This window comes from Dromaius novaehollandiae, chromosome 14, assembly GCF_036370855.1.
Source record: "Dromaius novaehollandiae isolate bDroNov1 chromosome 14, bDroNov1.hap1, whole genome shotgun sequence".
NCBI lineage: Eukaryota > Metazoa > Chordata > Aves > Casuariiformes > Dromaiidae > Dromaius > Dromaius novaehollandiae.
The window spans coordinates 13,143,834-13,162,773 of record NC_088111.1 but is presented as its reverse complement, the minus strand read 5'-3'; the positions used below and the strand labels follow the sequence as shown (position 1 = coordinate 13,162,773).

Here is an 18,940-nt window from a genome sequence, read left to right as displayed (position 1 = left end):
AGTGAATCTGGCTTAGACGTGATGGATTACAAAATCATTAAAATACCTGCATTTCAGTGGGAAAGCAGAAGTCACAAATTTGATGTACAGTGTAAGTTTTTCAAGTACTTCAACATTTTGTCCCTTTTTGATCACAAACAGTTTGATCTTTTTAGTGATCCAGTGTAGACTGCTATGTAGACTACAATGACTGATTCAAAATAATAATTTGTTAACAGATGCCATAACGTTACCGTAGCATTCTTCTTCTCCACAGTTAAAAGATGAAGCTCTGATTTCAAAGCTTCTCTTGAAAATCTCACTCTACATCCATCTTTAGGAACTTAAAAAGACTGTTTTAATTTTCAAAATATTTTTTCTCTCTAAGAACTCAGTAGAGACCAGTGAGACACCTCTGAGACATGAGGCCACTCACCAGTGCTGGGGTGCCTCTTTCTTTTAATGAGAGTCATAGATCCCCAAAACATGTAAAAACCTAGGTCCAGCAGAATGGACTAGATAACTTCATACAGCACATAGAAACTATAATTCTATGGCTAATAAGGAAAGACAAAAAGAGTTCAGGAATGGAATTTTTATATCAAAAGTTTGTTTGAGACTCCCAATACATAAAATCTGTCATAAAATGGTCAAAGAATTAAGAGTGAACAGACTGCTCAGACTATATGAAGAAAAGCACAAATCCCATGTGTGTAGCCTGCACACTGGAACCTTACACATGAGATAAACCTAGCTCCTGGGCTCCTACTATGCTATCTGGTACACCATGATGGGGATTTCTATATTCTACCCATGAAAAGGATTGTTTAAGCAGATCATTAAACACAAAATATGAAGATTTTTCTCCAGTAATGAGTAGCAGTTAAAAATTAAAAATCCCAGAACTGGGGTAGGAATTACTCCTAATCCAAGAAATGCATCATGCAGAGCAACTATGATAGCATGATTTTCCTCTCTCACTAGGCCTTCCAATATCATGGCTTATTTACAGCCAGGAACATTGTGACTCAGCAGAGCTCATTAGCCAGTGATACCATAGCTAACTCTAATTGTACATGAATCCCACTAACCAAAGGAACAGGGAGTGTCAGCAAACTGCCATTCGATAGGGGACAGAGGGGTCTGTTCTTTTAAACTCCAAGTTCATGAAGCTTGCTTCATCAGATGAAAAGATGCGGGGATTCCTCATTTAACACTATATAACAAAAACATCCATGCTGATAGGTCAGAAACACTTGCTGAATCATAAAATTTTATGCCCACCCTATCAAAGAATATTCATTGAAAAAACCTTTTTTTCATAGCTTTCTGGAAATTTACTGAATGCCATTTTCATCAAAGAAGTTCTAGACAATAAAGTAAGAAGAACAGAAACTAGTATAGAAAAGTAAAGCACAATGCCACATGCTTCTCTACAACTACTACCTGGCTGAGTCCTTCTGAATCTCGCACAGTGCAGTTTCCTCCCAGAAATTCACCAAGAGTCCTCATCACACTCTGCACAGCAGGCACACCATCACAGGATTCATGAGCTGAACAAAACCTATGTACAAGAGCAGTTACTCCTAAGAAGGAGCTCTGGCTTGCTCCCGGTGACTGCAGCAAAGGCTGTAAACAAAGACAAAAACAGGCTGTTCTCAAAAAAGTCATCCTCACAAATACCGTAACACACTTAATAGAAAATACATGTATCAGAAGACTTGCATACTAAAACTCAATCTCAACAATGCACATTTCCAAACAGCCCTTCAAGGATTTCAGAAACACAGAGGACAACCCTGAAGAGAAGTAGCTGAAAATTCTTCCACCTTCACATGTATACACAAGGGCTAAAAAGGTGTCAGTGTGATACAGACCTCAGTTCTTTCCACAGGAAATCATGCCCCACATGATTAGGAAAGAGTGTGAAAATTAATCTAAGCTATTTTCCAGAATGCTCAGAAGGAAAAGTGTTTTAAATTAAGGATCCTCAATGTGACACGCAAGTAGTTTAGAAAAGGGTGCAAAAGTTAGCACACACATTCATCACAAACATGTAAAGAGGTACAACTGTATAATAAGTTGTGCCTTCATGAAGATTTCCATAAAGATTTATTTATTTATACATAATACTCTCGTACTACTTTTAAAGAATTAGTAGATAATTAAATTATTTGTGACTGTTAACTATCTAGTCCAACAGTAGAGTATTTGAAATCATTTACAACATCTACCAACATGCTTATATCCATATGTAGAACATGCTCTTGAAACTGGTAACCCACTTACAGTATCCATAAATGATAGATTTGCCTTTTATAAACCATTATTTATGGACCCTTAATATATCTTAAAATGAATATATCTTTTCCAAGGTCGAGTCTTGTAACTCTGTTCAACTCTGTTCTTGTAACTGTATTCAAAAGGAATGATCAGGTACTATGCTCTACTGCAGAGAATTTGTGACATTCAAGTCTGTTGTACATATAGCCTGGGCTTCTTATCATTGGAACTGGCCAGAAATCCTGTTTCTATTTGACTGAAAACATTAATATTTCAAATATCATCTCCATTCCAAATCAGATCCAAATTTGGCAATAATCTCATTCATTTCTAAACTTTGATGAGGGAAGCATGGAGGAAATGGGAAAGCATACATTCATTGTAAAACTAGATGTGTCGTTGAATGTATATTTTTATGGTGTTTTATATTTTACATTGGTTCACATGTCATCTGCAGCAGTACAAGGGGCATTGTTAATATACACATTTTATCCTGCAGTCAGATACATTGACTCTCCTCAAACAGTTTGGGAGATGACGACAATAAATAAGTTCCATCTGGCAAAACCTTCTTTTACTCATGGCAACCAAACTCACGCTGACCTGCCCTTGAACCTCAAAACTAACCAACACAGAGCAGTCTCTGGAGTCCAGGGGGTAGTTCAAACACTTTTTTTTAAATCTCTAGGTTGCAAATGTAAGTCAAGCTCCAGGGAGCAAACGCCACTGCCTCCTCCTTTGGAATCGAGATTAAATTAGCCAGCACTTTCACCTCCACGTTGTTCAAGCTACTTGTACAGATGGGGCTTTGTATAAACCTGCAAAAAAGACTAGTACTATAAAACACAAAAATTATGACCTAGCTAGATTTGATGATAAATTAAAAAACTGGTCTGCTCACAGCAAGAGATTCAATCATGCCAGAAGTGGGCTTAGGAATGAATGAAAATGACCAAAGGAAAGATTCCACTTTGTCTTCCTCAACTTCTCCGGAGGCTATAATTTCTTTCATTAGGAGAACACATGCCTCCGTAGCACATGATGGGAGAGCATCTATTAGGGGTTGCCTGTAACACAAGAAGAAAGTACACCAAATCTAACATGACCAGTATTCCCAAGAATCAAACAGCAAACATACTGAAGCTGGGCTTCTTTCAAACTAAATAAAAGCCCAGCCAAAATGGGATGAAGCATTTTGGTTATTTCAAGAAATCTGGGAAACAAGACTTTCAAAAAAATTATCAGCTCCTTTCTCTGAAAATGAAGCCAAAAGATGTCCCAAGTTGGGCTTCTGAAGATTGAGGTACCTTAAATTATTAATTTTGTATTTAATTTCACCAACAACAAATGAAAATATTAATACTCAATTAACTTATTTTTATTTCCTGTGCTGTTTTAGATTTTACTTACGTGGGAAGGTTATACCAGCATGACAAACAACACACATTTCAACCCTTAAGAGTCCCTCTGTAAACCTTCTGCACCTTCCTCCTATACTGGCAGATGGACATATTTATGTTAACTAGGAAGCAGTCAAGCTAAACAGGACAAAAACACTTGTAGCAGAATAAGAGACTTTACTTTGTCCTGAGTTAAATTAGTCTAAAATTAAAATGGAAAGACGCAGAGTATTTTAGATTATTCTCTAATACTTAAGAAAATTAACATGACTATTTGTCAGCAGGTGAGAATAAACTTTAGTCAAAACAAAATTTGTCACTTTTGTGCTAGGTAAAGTTTAAAATATTGTTACAAACACAAAGCTTGACATTAGATAAATTTCAAATAAGCTGATGACATTTTATACTGAAATCAAATAAAAAGCTTGTTTGTTTACGCTTTTCAGGATTCTGATTTTGGAGAGACAAAAAAATCCTACCGTATTTAATAATACTGGATTGGCATTTCTGAAAGAGTCAAACCCCTTGAATCAGGACTATTCCTGTCTGCAGGGAAGTAGGGCCCTTGATTCTAAAAACTGCAGTTCCATGATCACTACAAAGCAACCTAAGATCAGGCTGCTACTGAAGGACATAGTTCCACCACCTCCATACTCCCAGCCAAGTATTTGTTTCTTCTCCCCTTATCCTAAACAAATATATGCTATCATAAACAAATCAGAACCACTTCCCGTTTTTTCTATTCTTTTGGCAGGTTTAGATTTCAGTCAGATCAGTGAGCCAACTCAACTCACCCCGCTCTTGATTTCTTACAAGAGATAGGGCAGTGGGGAAGGAGCACCTCTGTACACTATCAACTTTCATTTTGTAGGACCAATTTTCCTCCAGTTTCGCTCTCAAAATTATGTCCCACAAGCACCATCATGAATACCAAAGAACAGAAGGTAGAAGAGATGAACCATCAGTAGCTGTACAAAACTAGCAGCGGGTACAACGAGCAAGGGACTGGCAGGAAACCGGGGCACAGGGGGATTGACAGTCCTAACAGGACCATCTTCTCCAGTAGCAGCTAGCTTTTAGGTCAGCTTAGTTGCATCACCAGAACAAAATCCAACTGGTAAAGGTGCAGCCTTAGTACTAAAGGTACCAATTCAGGCAGGCTTTTTCAGAACAAATTGCAGTAAATACTTAAAAACAGCAACTTTGATTCACATCTAAGCTATGACTCAAGTTTCCTGTTAACATTGTTCCCGAAACAGGAAATCTGTTTGTGGGAACAGGCATGAGACAGGAAAGTCAATTTTGCATACAACATTAATTCAATAAAGGGAGAATATCATCCTTCTGTCACATAAACAAGATGTGCAATACACCGTCTTACTTTAAAGTGCTCAAACTTTAAATCCATCTTAAAATACAGTAACACCAGAACAGCACTTACATAAATTTTTCCCATGCCCAAATGTTTATTTAAAATATCAAGCTACTTAAAATATTTGCAAAACATTTATTTTCTACAATTTTTTTAAGAAATACAGCTGCCAAAGGGCCTTACCAGTTATCTCTGCATTTAAAGGAAGATCTTTGCCATAGCTCTTTTAAGGCCTTAAGAGAAAGATGTCGAAGCTCAAACACAAGAGTCATGAAAAGGTCTGCGGTCTGTAAAAGAGCACAACAACAAAGGTAATATTGCAGCTGTGCAGAAAACCAGCGTTAGAGAATAGAGCACAACAACAAGGGACTTTGGATTATACCAGCTTTGCCATTTATTTGCAACGTAACTTGAAGGTAAAACCTCCTCTCTTCCCTGGACCACCATCTTTCCCTCCCCTTCTTCTCCTTTCAGGCAACAAACATATAAGGACAAGGACTTTCACTGAGGATGTCGGTCAGTCCTTCATGCAGCAATGCGCAGTGACCACTCGGCACACCATTTTGGTACAAACGAATAATAAGCAACAATACACTGTGATTACAATCTGGAAGAGAAGGCTCTCATCTCTTCTGAATTTGTATAGCAAGATCCTTAGCCACCACTAGAACTGCTGACACAAGCTTAGCACAAAAAGTACAAAAATTAAGCATAACTTTATATTACTCTTAAGTTTACAAGATCATTTAACCGAGGCACGGCCAACCTTAAAAGTTTGGCTTAAATAGCTGTGGCACCATGTGAAAATATCCCGTCTTACTTAATGGGAAAAAGCCCAAGCGTACCTGCTCTAATTGCTGCAGTGAAGTCCTTCGACTAGCATAGGATTACTAAAAACTATAGTAGCAAAAGAGCTGTTCTACCTGGCTAAGCTGCATCACTACTACATAGAGGTACTATTTTAAGAGCAGTATATTATCCCACACGCTTTGCAGCATAAAGAAGTGCTTATTCACAAGCTGCCCCTTGCTCTTGTCAAGCAAAATGGACAAGATTGAAGAACTATTTGGGGTTATTTTATTCAGGAAAAAAAACACTTTAAATATTCCACTTAAGCTGAATAATTCTGTTTTAATATTTTATTTGCATGTGCATGGTTGAAAGAAGTTAGTGTAATTTGGAGCTAACCCATATTTTCCAGTTAACTAAGTGAAGTAGCTACCTGTACTAGACTCTACTGTGAAGAAGAAAAATAAAAAAATCCTGAGCTTATATGTCAGTATCAGTTTTCTATCAGTTAAAACTAGTATTTTTCAAGAACTTCTGACTAGAGGTACTCTTGGACGTATACCGCATTATCAGCAATAATTCCCTGAAACATGACACCAGAAATAAAATTAATCAAATATTTTGCATTTTGCCAGGGTTTTTTAGTTATGTTGCTAAAACCTTTTGTTTAATGTAGCCTTTTCTTGCTCATAGTCCATATTAAGGAAATGCACATACGAGTTCACTGAACATGTTATCAAGGACAGAAGCCTTTCTGCTTTTATGAAGTACAAGCCTGTCAATTTATTCCTGAATCAAACCAGGCCCTGTATTACATCTGTCCTCTGCTGAAAAACCTTTTCTCCTTTTTTAAAATTATTTTCATTTAATAGAAGCCTTTGGTAGCAATAGTATTTTAAAGGCTAAATAACATATAGATACGTTCTTCTGTGACCCTATCCATAGTTCCAGAAGTTAAGAGAAATAGGTACCATTACTTGAAAAATCAGCAGTATGTTAAATACAGTAGCCTGCATGTTCATTTAGAATGTACAAGCTTTAATCATGTTCTGCTTCATACAGGTTCATTTCAATTAATTATTCAGATGTAAAAGGCTTAGAAGTAAGACTACTCCTCTGGTCCCAAAGAAAATATTTCTCATCACTTAAAAAAAACATACAAAGTCTAATGCCACCAAGTCAGAGTGCCAAAGGCCTGGGGACAGACCTGATTTGGCTTCCTGACCTTCCTTTCCGGAGCTGCTTCCAAAATCAATGAGAAGTTGGAATAATCTAGTGAAAGCATTTGATTTTCATTTAAGACCGCCCGGATGCTTTCACTAAAAAGAAGCTGTCTTTCAGTAAGAGGATGGAGTAATTTTTTACTATGTTCAGTTTGCTAGGCCAAGAGAATCATTTTTCAGATCCAACATAAACATTGATTATGCTTTTGTTCTTTTTGGACTTTTATTTAGCAATAGTATACTAATTTCATCAAAACAAAATTTATTCTCGCATATGAAGCCCTAGTAACTAGGGTTTAACTTGGATAACATTTATAGTTTCATAGCTAAATTTTGTCTTGATACACATGCATTCCAGCATTAGCTTTACAGTCTAAAAATAAAATCCAAACCCTGAAAATCATAGAGCTAGGGAAGCAGACTACATTTCATGGTCTGTAAAATATTCAGAGAATTGTATTTAATGAAGTTCTCCTAAAGCATTTGTAAAACTCGGGCCTTACGTGCCTTTCTGTACATGCGAATGCACAGTGGCCCTGCATATGTGCACGGTCTCACTGCAGTCACCGCGAGCAGCTGCTGCTGATACAGAGCACACTGTGCCCAGCTGAGGTGGCTTCTCAGCTGGAGGCCACAGCATAGTTCTTGATATAATTTCCACATTGATGTATTTCCAGGTGATATAATTTCAGACTGTAGACTAGCATCACTGTGCTTCACGACTGCTCACTAGACAAACTCCTGTCTAATAACTCAGTAAAAGATTTAGCAGGGAAACAGCTATTTTTACTTCATAATAATTATAAAACTTTCAAATGAACTGCCTGGTGTAGTGGGCTGTTTTTACTTTTAAGGTAGGTTGCACTGCAACCAGGCTGTCAGTTAAACAATAACCTCATTGCAAACTCCTTTATTTGTACTTTCATCGTGACAAACTATATGCAAACTTGGCTTCCACTCTCCCATTTCCATTCCCATTTATTCCCTGAATAAAACATAAGGAAGCCTGGCTTTTATTCCAGACAGAAGCTTGTTCTTCCTTTTATCTGTAGATTTACTGCAATTCTATGGAAAAAAAAATCCACGGAAAGCATAAACATGGTATACTTTAATTTGGAAGGTAAAGTAGTAAAATGTTTCCCAGTAAAAGCATCTTTATTTATGATACATACAAGCACTTACCCTTTGAAAGCTTGACACCTTATTTGCTGCTAAGTATGAGCCCATGTAATCACAAGGGAAGTTGTTTTGAAAATGTGTTCAGTGAACACATTTATGTTTCTAATGTATGTTCTCAGGGAGCGTATGAGGCCTCCTCTCCAATAAATTTAATACAACTCTTTGGAATTACAAAATCCTCCTCTACACTAACTGCAGTTTTCAGCTGTCTGATTTCTTTTTTCAACTGTACATATGTTAAAGAACTACCAGTTTCCCTGAATTAAAGACCAAGTCTGAAACCAAACGGAGGCAACGCATTCCCTTCCTTGAAGTCTAGTGCTTGACCAACTATGGTTACTCTCTCCGTCCCATGACATTACTTTCCTACCTTTTGCACTTCAACAGTTCTTTCTTATTCTGGTTTCTTACCTTTCCAGTTAACCTTATTTCAGCCTTGATTTCAGGTACTGAGTTAAGAGGTGCTGCGTAAACAAGTGAGGACAAAAAGCACACCAGCCAAAAGGGCTATGTAACAGACAAGAAGAAAGAAAAATACAAAGGCTAGCACTGCATGTACAAGTCTTCAAATCACAAAATTAAAATAGTAATTCCACACTTACACAGCAGAAAACTACAGACTATGTTTTCCTGGGGTGGCTTTCAGCAGACTCAGTTCACCATCTGATGGCATGAGTGCCAGTACATGAGAAGATATCAGGATCATGTGGCTGGGGGCAGGAAGGACAGGACTTCAAGAGCCCTGATTTAGACCAGTTTGTGTTGCTGTTGCTTGCCAGATGAGAGCACATCTGAATTGCTGGGATGTCACATTTCTAGAAGGTATTTACAAGAAAGCTTAGAGAAAAGCAGCAATATAAGATAGGGGACTAGGCAGAGTTGCCTACTTACAACAAAAGATTACTTAAAGTGATACACATGAGGTTATATGATTAAAGGCTAATCTTCAGAAACAGAAAAGAGCACAGAAGATCAATGACAGGTAGAGGAACCCAATAAGCTAATCGGAGAAAACTGACCTGGGTCTTCCAGGGTTATTACTGGTGAGCAATCAGCCCACTGTCCAGGTGTGAAACCCATCAAGTTAAGTCAACAGAAGAGGCTCTTTGGATCACCTTACAGACTGAGAGGGGTTACTGCAAGCGGTACAGGAGTTTTTATGGGATGCAGGGGAACAGCATTTGGGGATTGTACAAGACTTACTGCGGGATATTTAGAAGAACCCGTTCCTGGAGAGATCCACAGTGTGTTTATGTGCAAGCAGGTCTGAGTATCAGCAGAGTGGGTTGTGGGCCTCAGGAGGTCATTTGTTCAGATGCCAGTAACTGGGGAGATCTGGCATTTGGGAGCCAACTACTAGCTAGACAGAGTCTAAGACCAGCTACTGAAGGGACCCATATTGTATATGTGTGTATTTATATTTTCCATTAATGGGCTTTCATCTTGATCAGCCAGAGAGGGGAACAGGATGAAGCCACTGCTGCTATCTATGCTTGCCTGAGTGCTGTGGTTTTCGTCTGTGTTGATCTGTGTGGCCAGCGGTGTGTGTATGTGTATGTGTATTTGTGTGTGTGCTTGCCTACTGGGAATGCATGCTCAGCTTCGCTACTGGCTGGATCTAGGAAGCCAGAGCTGCAGCAGAGCAGCCTCACCTCTATCAGGCTACCAGATTTGGCAACACCTAACAACAGGTAAGAAAATACATGTTGATAGTGTACCAATGCATGAATCACATAAAACAAAGGGGCAGAGGTTATCTGGACAAGTACCCAAGTACTGTAACAGTGGATGACAACATGGGAGGTCACATTTCAGCTTTCCGATATCTTTCTTGACAAAGAATTGTTACACTATGGAATAGTCCGCTGATGAATATGGAATATTCAAAGCACAACAGCTGCACAGTAAGATGAAATTGTGCTGGTCATAGATCAAATTAAGTGATCTAACAGGCCATTCCCAATATTCAATTCTCCAATTCACACCAGGCAAAGATTTCTGCTCCCAGCAAAGTCATTATCATAGTCATACAGAAAAAGAGAGTCTAATTTCAAAAAGCAGCATCATTGATGTAACTATACTATCTTCATTCACCTCAAAAATCAGAACAGCCTCCTCACTTGGGAAAAATTCTGTTATGCTCCCTACAGCTGAAAGTCAGAAACATCCAAAATGTAACACCCCGAGTGGCAGTGACTAGCAAGCCCCCAGAATGTCTTATCCAAAAAACAAGCAGTGAGAAGAGACTATGCCCTAAAGGTCAGCTCCTTTGGGTCAGACTGAAGTAGAGGAGCTGGGCAGAGTGAACTTGACATACCTTTGCCCACACTGCTCCTGCTTAATGAATACAGAGTCACATTCACCAGAGCTATCAATTCAGCACCAAAATCTAGCCAGCCAAATGTAAATTCAACGCCCAGCAGAAGCTGTGTGACAGCCTTCCTTCAAACCTCTCTCAAGTGAGGGTCACTTCTCCCCTTTCCTTTGACCATTCTTTGTCAGTATGCAGCTTGTTCACTTAATGGTCCATTAGCTAATCTACATCCACATTGAAATTCAATCCTGTCTCATAACAGCATTAAAAAATTAAACAACTGCTTCCTCGGGAATGACACAGTCTCCACCCCCCTTTTCTCCACTGTTCACTATTTTCACTGGAGTTGGGGATTTTCCCTTCCATTTATTCTTATTTTTGTGTCCTGAATAAAATGCATAATCTTGCCTCATTCAGAGCCAGACAATAAGGGGACAAACAAGCTATACATGCCTAATAGCAGAGCTGTCTCCCAGGTAACACGGTGGGCATTCCCATAGCTCCCGCCCGAAGGACACAGTATTGGTTGGAATGAGGGATAATACAGATCCTCTTTGAAATGTCTTGTCACACAGAAGGAACACCCTGGAACAGTGAAAACAGCTAACCACCAATTGAATCTTGTGCTGGGACAGGCATATGATGAATAATTCACCTCTCTTTTAGGCAATGGCACAGACAGCAGCCACTTGTGTTAATCTTAGCAATTTACAAAACAAATTTCCCACACAAGAAGGCAGTGGGCCTCTTTGGAGACAGAAGTGATATCCCACTGCTACTGGGGGGGACACATAACCAACTACCATTCCTTCAAAGACACTGAATTATGAGCATTCAAAATGTGGCAGGATTTAGAGAAAGTTTCTCAGGTCAACTGCAATTTTTTTTTGCTACACTTTCCAAATAGTATTTAGCCCATACAATCTTTTCCTAAATGCCATTACATACTGTTGTTACAATGACAGCCACATAGAATTAAGCATTATGGTATCCAAAGAGGCTATTTTTATTCTATATCAGCAGAGTTACTTTTATGGCTGTGTTTTTATGGCTCTGTTAGCTCTCTATAGCCACAATCTCCCCAGTATGCAGCTGAAAACATGGCAGACTCGCAACTCAAAGAGAGAAACCTATTCCATAGAACATGACCCAGAAAGGCCTCCTGCCACCTTCTCTTCCTGTAGGTCTTTGTTAGGCTGTGATACAAGGTCAGGCTGTGATCACCATTTAATAGGTTGGGAGTAACACCTACTAACTCCTAATATTTCTCCACAAAAAAACTGCTTTTGCTTCATCGTATAACATAGTCAGAATTTAATAGTCTCCTGATCTGGCTTCCCAGTAATGACTGGAAGGAATATATAGAGTTACTTAGGACAAACTCCTGCTGATTCTTAGAACTGGGCCTATGCTACATTGTCATATAACTACCAACAGAGAAAGGACATGGAGCCATTATCCCTTTGACATGTCTAAGAACAAATCCACAAGTGAATCCACAGTGAAATAACTCAAGACACTGGAGATGTACATTATGTTTAACAACATCTTTTTGGACTCTTTCAACTTCAAGAGTTAGGTAGGTTTTTTTTTAAATATTAAGCAAACCACAGGGCCAGCAGTTTAAGGCAATTTTAAATGCTAATGTAAATACTCACCCTGAGCTTTACGTACATAATGCACAAAAGAGACATACCTTTCTGCTTCCCCTTCCTTTATTCCAAATAGCTTGGAATAGGGATTGAAAGCCTGATTCACAACAACAGAACCTGGAGACATTTCAACTATTATGCATAAATTCTATCTTACAAAATCTTTCAGCTTTTAAACTTTTTAGCTTATAGATATACAGGAAAATAATACAAATAGATTTTTTTTAACACCTGTGTATTAAGTTGATACAATAATCTGAAAAGCATACATAAGTCAACTGAACAAAGTACATGCTCCACAAATGGGAACAGCACTTAAGGTTTTATGACTATTAAACTATATATTCATAAAGTTTACTGCCTCACCAAAGTGTCTGAACTTCTCTCACACAAACAAAGCAGTTATTCTTTCAAAACATTCCAAATAAGAGGCCACTATTAATCTAATTAGCAGGATGGACAATAGGTAAGAGGTAAGGTACAGTTTATGTATATTACAGCTAAAGATACAATAAAAATATGCAGTTAAATCATATGGATTCATGTGGATCATATTTGGAGAACAAAGGCAGTAAGTATAGAAAGCAAGCAACAGAAAAAGGTACACAGAAAGAAGCCAGCCAGTTAGTGAGTCAGAGAGTACTTTATTTATTTTTCAAATTATTTTCAAATATGGATCCACCCAGTCAATTAACAAGCGACCTCCATAATTTTGTGGCTATAACACCTGCACCAGTCTATCTCCCTCCTTCTATTACTGTATTCCTTCTACTTCTGTTACTCCCTCTTTCTCTTGCTGTATCATAGATTGTAGGGTTGCCAGAGAAATGATCTTTTTTGTAGTAGTACAATGCTTATATATTGAACCCCAAGATACAAGAAGGAAAGTCTAGACCTCCTAAATCTCAGGTGAGGGCCCATCTCTTCTCTCAAGGCTTTGTTGCTATGGATTACAGAATGATAATGAAGGGATAACAGTACTAGTGCCACTGTGATTTTAAACATGTTCAGCTGGAAGTCACCCTATCTGTGTAGGAGAACTCTCAGAGCACAAAGGGCATCATTAGAAAACTGAGGTTATATGAAAAAGCTTACCTCCAGTCTCACACCATGTGCTAAGCAGAGCTTCTGCACTAATTCAGTCACTTCCTTTACAATGAATTGTCTCTCAGTTTGTTCCCTTTCATACAGCATGTTGGTCACATACAGATCCTTGGAGTCCACTGAAAAAAACATAAGGAGAAATCAGATATCTAGTTGCCGGCCATTTGCTATGGCTAACATCAAATGATAGGGAAAAGTTATTCTCTCAGGATTTATTTCTACATGTAAGAATCACTCTAGTATCAGTAAAACCAAGGAATGAATAAACATGCTTGCAGTCAGGTTGAATTTGAGAATGTTGCCTAAAGGCAAATGTGGCCTGGAAGAAAGAGTCAGAGAAACAAAACAAAGATGCACATGAAAAAAATCCCATTTTACATCAATATGCCCATAACAATGGCCCTACCACTTTATGTTCATCACTCTTTCTAATTTATTCTAATTACCCATCCAGTCCTACATTCCCAAACTACCAAAAACTCAATAGGAGATCTAGGTGCCAAGAAAAATAAATGGTTGGGCTCTTAACTTCTTCACAAGGGAGAATCTTGTCATCTTATGTCAGCATAACAAAAAGTGTTCCGGAAATTAGGGTTTTCCTTTAAAAAAAAGGAATTTATAGGCATATATACATAAATAAAATGTTTCTCAAAGTTTAGAGCTCAATCTTTAAACCTTTTCTCAAGCAAGCTTCCCATTAACATCAGTAAATTTCTTCTCCTATGGGGACACAGAGTGAAGAGGAAGCAAAAAGTGAAACAGTTCTCAGACATGATATATTCTTTTGAATTCCATTAGGACTTACGATTATTTGGGCCCCATTTGTTAACAAACTAGGAAATGTCCACAGACAATTGCATGCAAGATGACTAGAATCAGTGGGTAAAAAGACACAGAGAAAGGGTTGGCCATTCAGGAAATCTATCACTTTTGGAGATCCACCCAGCTTACAGGCCCCAAATTTCCAAAGAAAGGGCAACTGTCAGTACAAACATCCCCTTTCACATATTTTAACATGTGAAAGGAAATATCTGGCACAAAAAGAGTTCTCACAGGCAAGATGCAGTCCCAAGTTTTTTCCAGGAAATTATTTTAATTTACCTTTAGTAGAAACACTGTGTTACCTTTTTTGTACAGTGTCTCTGCTTCCACCTGAAAGAGTTTCAGTGAAGACTGTGTCTGTGTCTTTGCCCCACTTCCCTTCTTAGAGAATGGTGTAACGAGGTTGGATTCAGTACATTTGGCCTCTGCCAGGATTCCATCCTTAAAGGTCTGAACACATTCCAGTTTGGATGACAGGATCTGCTGCTCAGACTGAGAAGGACAAGTATTTCAGGGAAAGCCTTAATACCTATGTCAATCTGCCCAATCCTTTCTTTCCCAACTTCATGGAGAATTCCAGTTCTGTGACATAGTGAATTCTCCTGCCTAGATCTTTGATAGCCCCTGGAGCATGAAGGTTAATATGCTCGTTATTTTCAGTCTATGCTATCTTTTACTGAAATGCAACTGTTACCGACTTTCAGTGTTAAATGGCCTCAAATGATTTAAGTCTGCAAAGTACCAGTGTTAAGTAAGTCTTTCCAGTCAGCAGAAAGCTGAGAAAAAAAGGCTGGTAAATGATGATGAGCTAGTACAATACAAGTAAGTTTCACCTAATAAAAATGGCACAAGATAGAAATACTGACTGTATTTGACATAAACAGTGGAAAGCTGTAAGTTTTGCTTTTAGAAAAGTTTACATCTTTCCAAAGTTTTCTAAAAATAACATACTTTACACAAGAGTCTTTCTCTCAACCACATCTCTCTAATCCTCCCTTTCACTCTCTAATTTTACTTTTAGTTTATCATTATAAGCATAATATATTTTAATGACAGAGTTTAATCCAGGTGCCTAACAGTGTGTTGCATTTATACCACCAGCTACTACACAAATTCACATTAAAAAGAAGTTTGGTGACACAGGCACTACATGGACAATAACATTCAACATTACTTTGCTAAAGATTCAAGTTTGGGCAGACACACACTAATGTAATTGAGCATGTAAGACTATTTAAAATGTTTTCACTTACATTATCAAAAACACTCCCACTAGCAGAAGCACATGACAGGAATTGCAAATGTGGTACTTAGACCCTTCAAAGAAATTAAAAGGACCTGTGGAAGAATCAGCATCATTCCCCAACACTTACTGACATACGAGGAAGAGCAACAGACTGCACGGAAGTAAAAGCAGAATACCGATGAGAGCAGAGGTTTAAGTCCCTTGTCTTGACAAGAATAGGACCTTTTCTCTGATACCTTGTTGGGCATATTCCCAGAATATCCATCTAGTAGCAAACATACAATGTTGAATCATACAGGAACACACACAATACAAGCAGGGATTATGAACCATTACAATGAATTAAAATCATTGCTCTGCTATAATAACAATGGCACGGAGAACTAAGTTCTCCCTTGCAGGTAACTGGCTTTGCCACAAAAAACAGGGCAAGGCCTGTCATTTAAAAGACGTTGGTCACATTTTATAAGATCCAGGGTTGGATTGTTTGTTTTTTAAAACTTCATTCTGTTATTCTGAGTCAGATCATTTTTCATTTCATATTTTCTGGGTTTCCAAGGAAGCCTTAACTCAGAAAAGCATTTCTACTCAGAAAAAATGTAATTGCATATGGATGTCCCAAGTGTTACTGAGAAACATCTATTTAAACACTAGTAGGTAGCAGTAGCATGAGAATAAGGGTGCACACCCTGTCGATGGTCACTGCTCTTCACAACAGGATAAGCACAGCCATTGAGATATCTCAGGTACACTCATACAAATGTGGACTACGATGGGGTACTCTGGACTACTATTTCAGTGTAACACAGCAAAACTTGAGTTTCAAAACAGAATGTTTCAAGAGCTTTGAGAGGCCTGATTTTAAAGCCTCCTGGAATCGATGAAAAAACTCCTGCTACTTCAATGGCTATGCTATCAGCCCCTTTATGAAAATTGTTCCTTCCCCAGAGCACAGGTGAAGTTCAAGCCCTGGTGTTACAACACCTCCTCAGAAAACTCTGCAGTACTCAGCTGTCCCTTGGGTAACAAAGTAGTGGTTTCCAACTCCAAACAAGAATGCAAATTATTATAGGTGAATTAATAACATTTTCTATAAAATGCAATCAGACCATCATAGGCTGCTGACTAGTCACCAAGTGGCAATAATTTTCAGTTACTTAAAAAGAGGGTAGACTTAATATACACAAGGGCTAACAGCCACCCCAGAGCATGACCCTATCAACACTCTCACCTCTTCAATGACTCCACTGGCGGCGGATGCTTGTGACGTCTGCAGGACACTAAGAATACCTCGCTTGATGTTCAGCGCCCAAGTCTGTTCACTCCTTACAGGACAGAGCTTTAGAATTTTCCCATCATAGAAAGAAAAGTGGAGAGGATGCTGTTCTAGTATTTCTCTGCAATAAAACAGTTTATCATTTCTTGCTTCAAACAGTGGCTGCAAGTCAGTTTATTACATCAGACTTAGATTTTTATGAACAGTTACTCCCCCACAATGGATCTGTTTTATCCTCTATCTGTTCTTTTTAACAAACCTCTACTCTTCACTAATTCATCCTGACTCTAAAATCTCTTTAAAAAAGCTAATCAAGGTAATCACAGCATCTTCTACAAAAACTGTACCACTTAATTAGGCCAAGTCCTGGGAAACTCTTTACAAGTAATTATACATAAAACCAGAATCTTTGCCATTAAGAGAGCAACTTCATTTAATGAGGAGGCTTTTTTATGATTCAGGGTGCCTTAAGCCTTGGTAAAGCATATCTCAGTTGCATGTTTCTCTACTGTTCCTCTTCAGCTTTGATATACACAAAAACAACTTCTTTCCAATCAATCCATGGTTAATATCTTCCTTTCGCTGCTAGGTATACTCACTTGGCCTCTATCCCAAATGTTATACCCCACTCTCTGTTTTCAGTTTACTCTCTGTCCCAGTAGCTTTGCCTACTGAGAGTACAGAGAGTTCTACTTTTGCAAGAGACCACATTTTACACTGATTTGCATCCTTAATGTAATGTATTTTGATTATAAGGAATTTTTTTAAAAGGGGGGAAAATAAATGACTCAAAGGAAGGAAAAGAATTTTACAGTAGTCCAGTGGTCAGCTCCAACAAAGGGAGATACACAGGTCATCTGCACATTAACTGTGGAACTATTTGTCTAACCAATAGTGGGATAAAGGCAATGTAAGAGAAAAAACATTTTTAATGCACCGACACCTGGATAAAGTCTTTGCTGAAGAAGAGACCACACATCGGATGAGGGTTTCTGTAGTCCTAGGCAACTATGGTTGTTTATATTACTATCTGTGGAAATTACATGCATGTTCACAGGACAAGCCAGACCATGGTACATTCACAATAGGCTGAGGCAAATGCTAATAAGGTTTGCTGGTCTGAATAATCATTATCACTAGTCAAGCTCCACTGAATGCTTTCTTTGCTACCTCCCTTCTTGGCTTCTCTACAGAGAACAAGACATAACTGCTCTTACTTCTGTGAAAATTGTACAAAAACCTTTGTAGAGGAAGATATGTCTGTAACTTCAAATGATCTGAACTTTGACAGCATCACTCGTATTGTGGAACACAAAGCTTTTCCTGATGAATATAAAAAGCAATGCATTTACTCCAAACTTGCTCTTTTTTTACCCTCTGAATTGAGTCAATTACCTCAGTTCTCATTGTTCTTTAAGGGCTGAGAATCTAAGTGGCGGGACAAAGAGGGAGATTACCAGGCTCAGCTTAACCAGACAACAGAACTGCTTTTTTTAATGACACAAGAAGCATCAGATCTCTGGGAAAATACCAGACCTCCATAGTTTGAAGAGACCTTTTTGTATAGGAATCTTCACAAATGTCTATATCTTTGCAAGTCAGAAGGCTACACACTGACTGTTATGAATGAGCTAACAAAAAAAACAGAAACAAGAACATAAAAGGGAGAAGTTGACATTAGAAAAATAAATGCAACTTAAATATCGTGGAAGAAAAAAGAGCCTTTTGCATTTTGAGGAATAAAGTCTCCCTCAAAACAAAACCTTTTGAAATGCACTTTCAAAACTCAAGAGTCTGTATAAGTAACAACTGCAACTCAGATAACTAGTGAGCTATCCATTTACACAGTTAGCCAGCTAGATACCTGATAATTTGTACCCATCATCATTTTAATTGTCTATTCTCTGAATGTTTTCACATATAAAAGGGATGAAAATTTGATTCAAAAAAATCTGACCAAGTGCCCTCATTTTGCTCATGGCGCTCCTTGATCCTTGCTTTTTCAACAAACAGCTAAAAACTAAATAGAGTACAAAACATACAGTAAATGGTACTAAAGTGCTGCTAAACCACATAGCTTCAAAAAATCCAAGAACTAAGCCAGATTAGAAGTTTTTCTACCTTAGACTGTCCATTTCCTTCAAAGACTCCACTCTGGATGCAAGAGTTTTCTTGATTTGTACATCTTGCACCTAGAAATAAAGATTATACAGCAACAAATATCACTCTCAAGAGGAACTTGTGGACTCTGTCACAGGACATGTAAATAGAACAAGCAGACTACGAAAAAAGCCTCAGTGT

At 38.2% G+C, this 18,940-nt stretch overlaps 1 protein-coding gene across 4 annotated transcripts in view; it reads right to left on the bottom strand.

The window, feature by feature from the left end:
- Positions 1 to 18,940, bottom strand: part of LOC112981027 (uncharacterized) — a 110,899-nt gene that overhangs the window by 78,120 nt on the left and 13,839 nt on the right. For all 4 annotated transcript variants that reach the window (XR_010391629.1, XM_026096317.2, XM_064520388.1 and 1 more), the window contains exons 4-11: positions 18,761 to 18,831; positions 16,595 to 16,760; positions 15,491 to 15,628; positions 14,420 to 14,609; positions 13,287 to 13,414; positions 5,218 to 5,321; positions 3,164 to 3,329; positions 1,426 to 1,608 (exon numbers count right to left, since the gene is read on the bottom strand). Coding sequence is in view for 3 of the 4 variants with exons in the window: in XM_026096317.2 (XP_025952102.2) it covers positions 1,426 to 1,608; positions 3,164 to 3,329; positions 5,218 to 5,321; positions 13,287 to 13,414; positions 14,420 to 14,609; positions 15,491 to 15,628; positions 16,595 to 16,760; positions 18,761 to 18,831 (1,146 nt within the window). In the remaining variant the exon portion in view is untranslated. The remainder of the gene's footprint in view (positions 1 to 1,425; positions 1,609 to 3,163; positions 3,330 to 5,217; positions 5,322 to 13,286; positions 13,415 to 14,419; positions 14,610 to 15,490; positions 15,629 to 16,594; positions 16,761 to 18,760; positions 18,832 to 18,940) is intronic.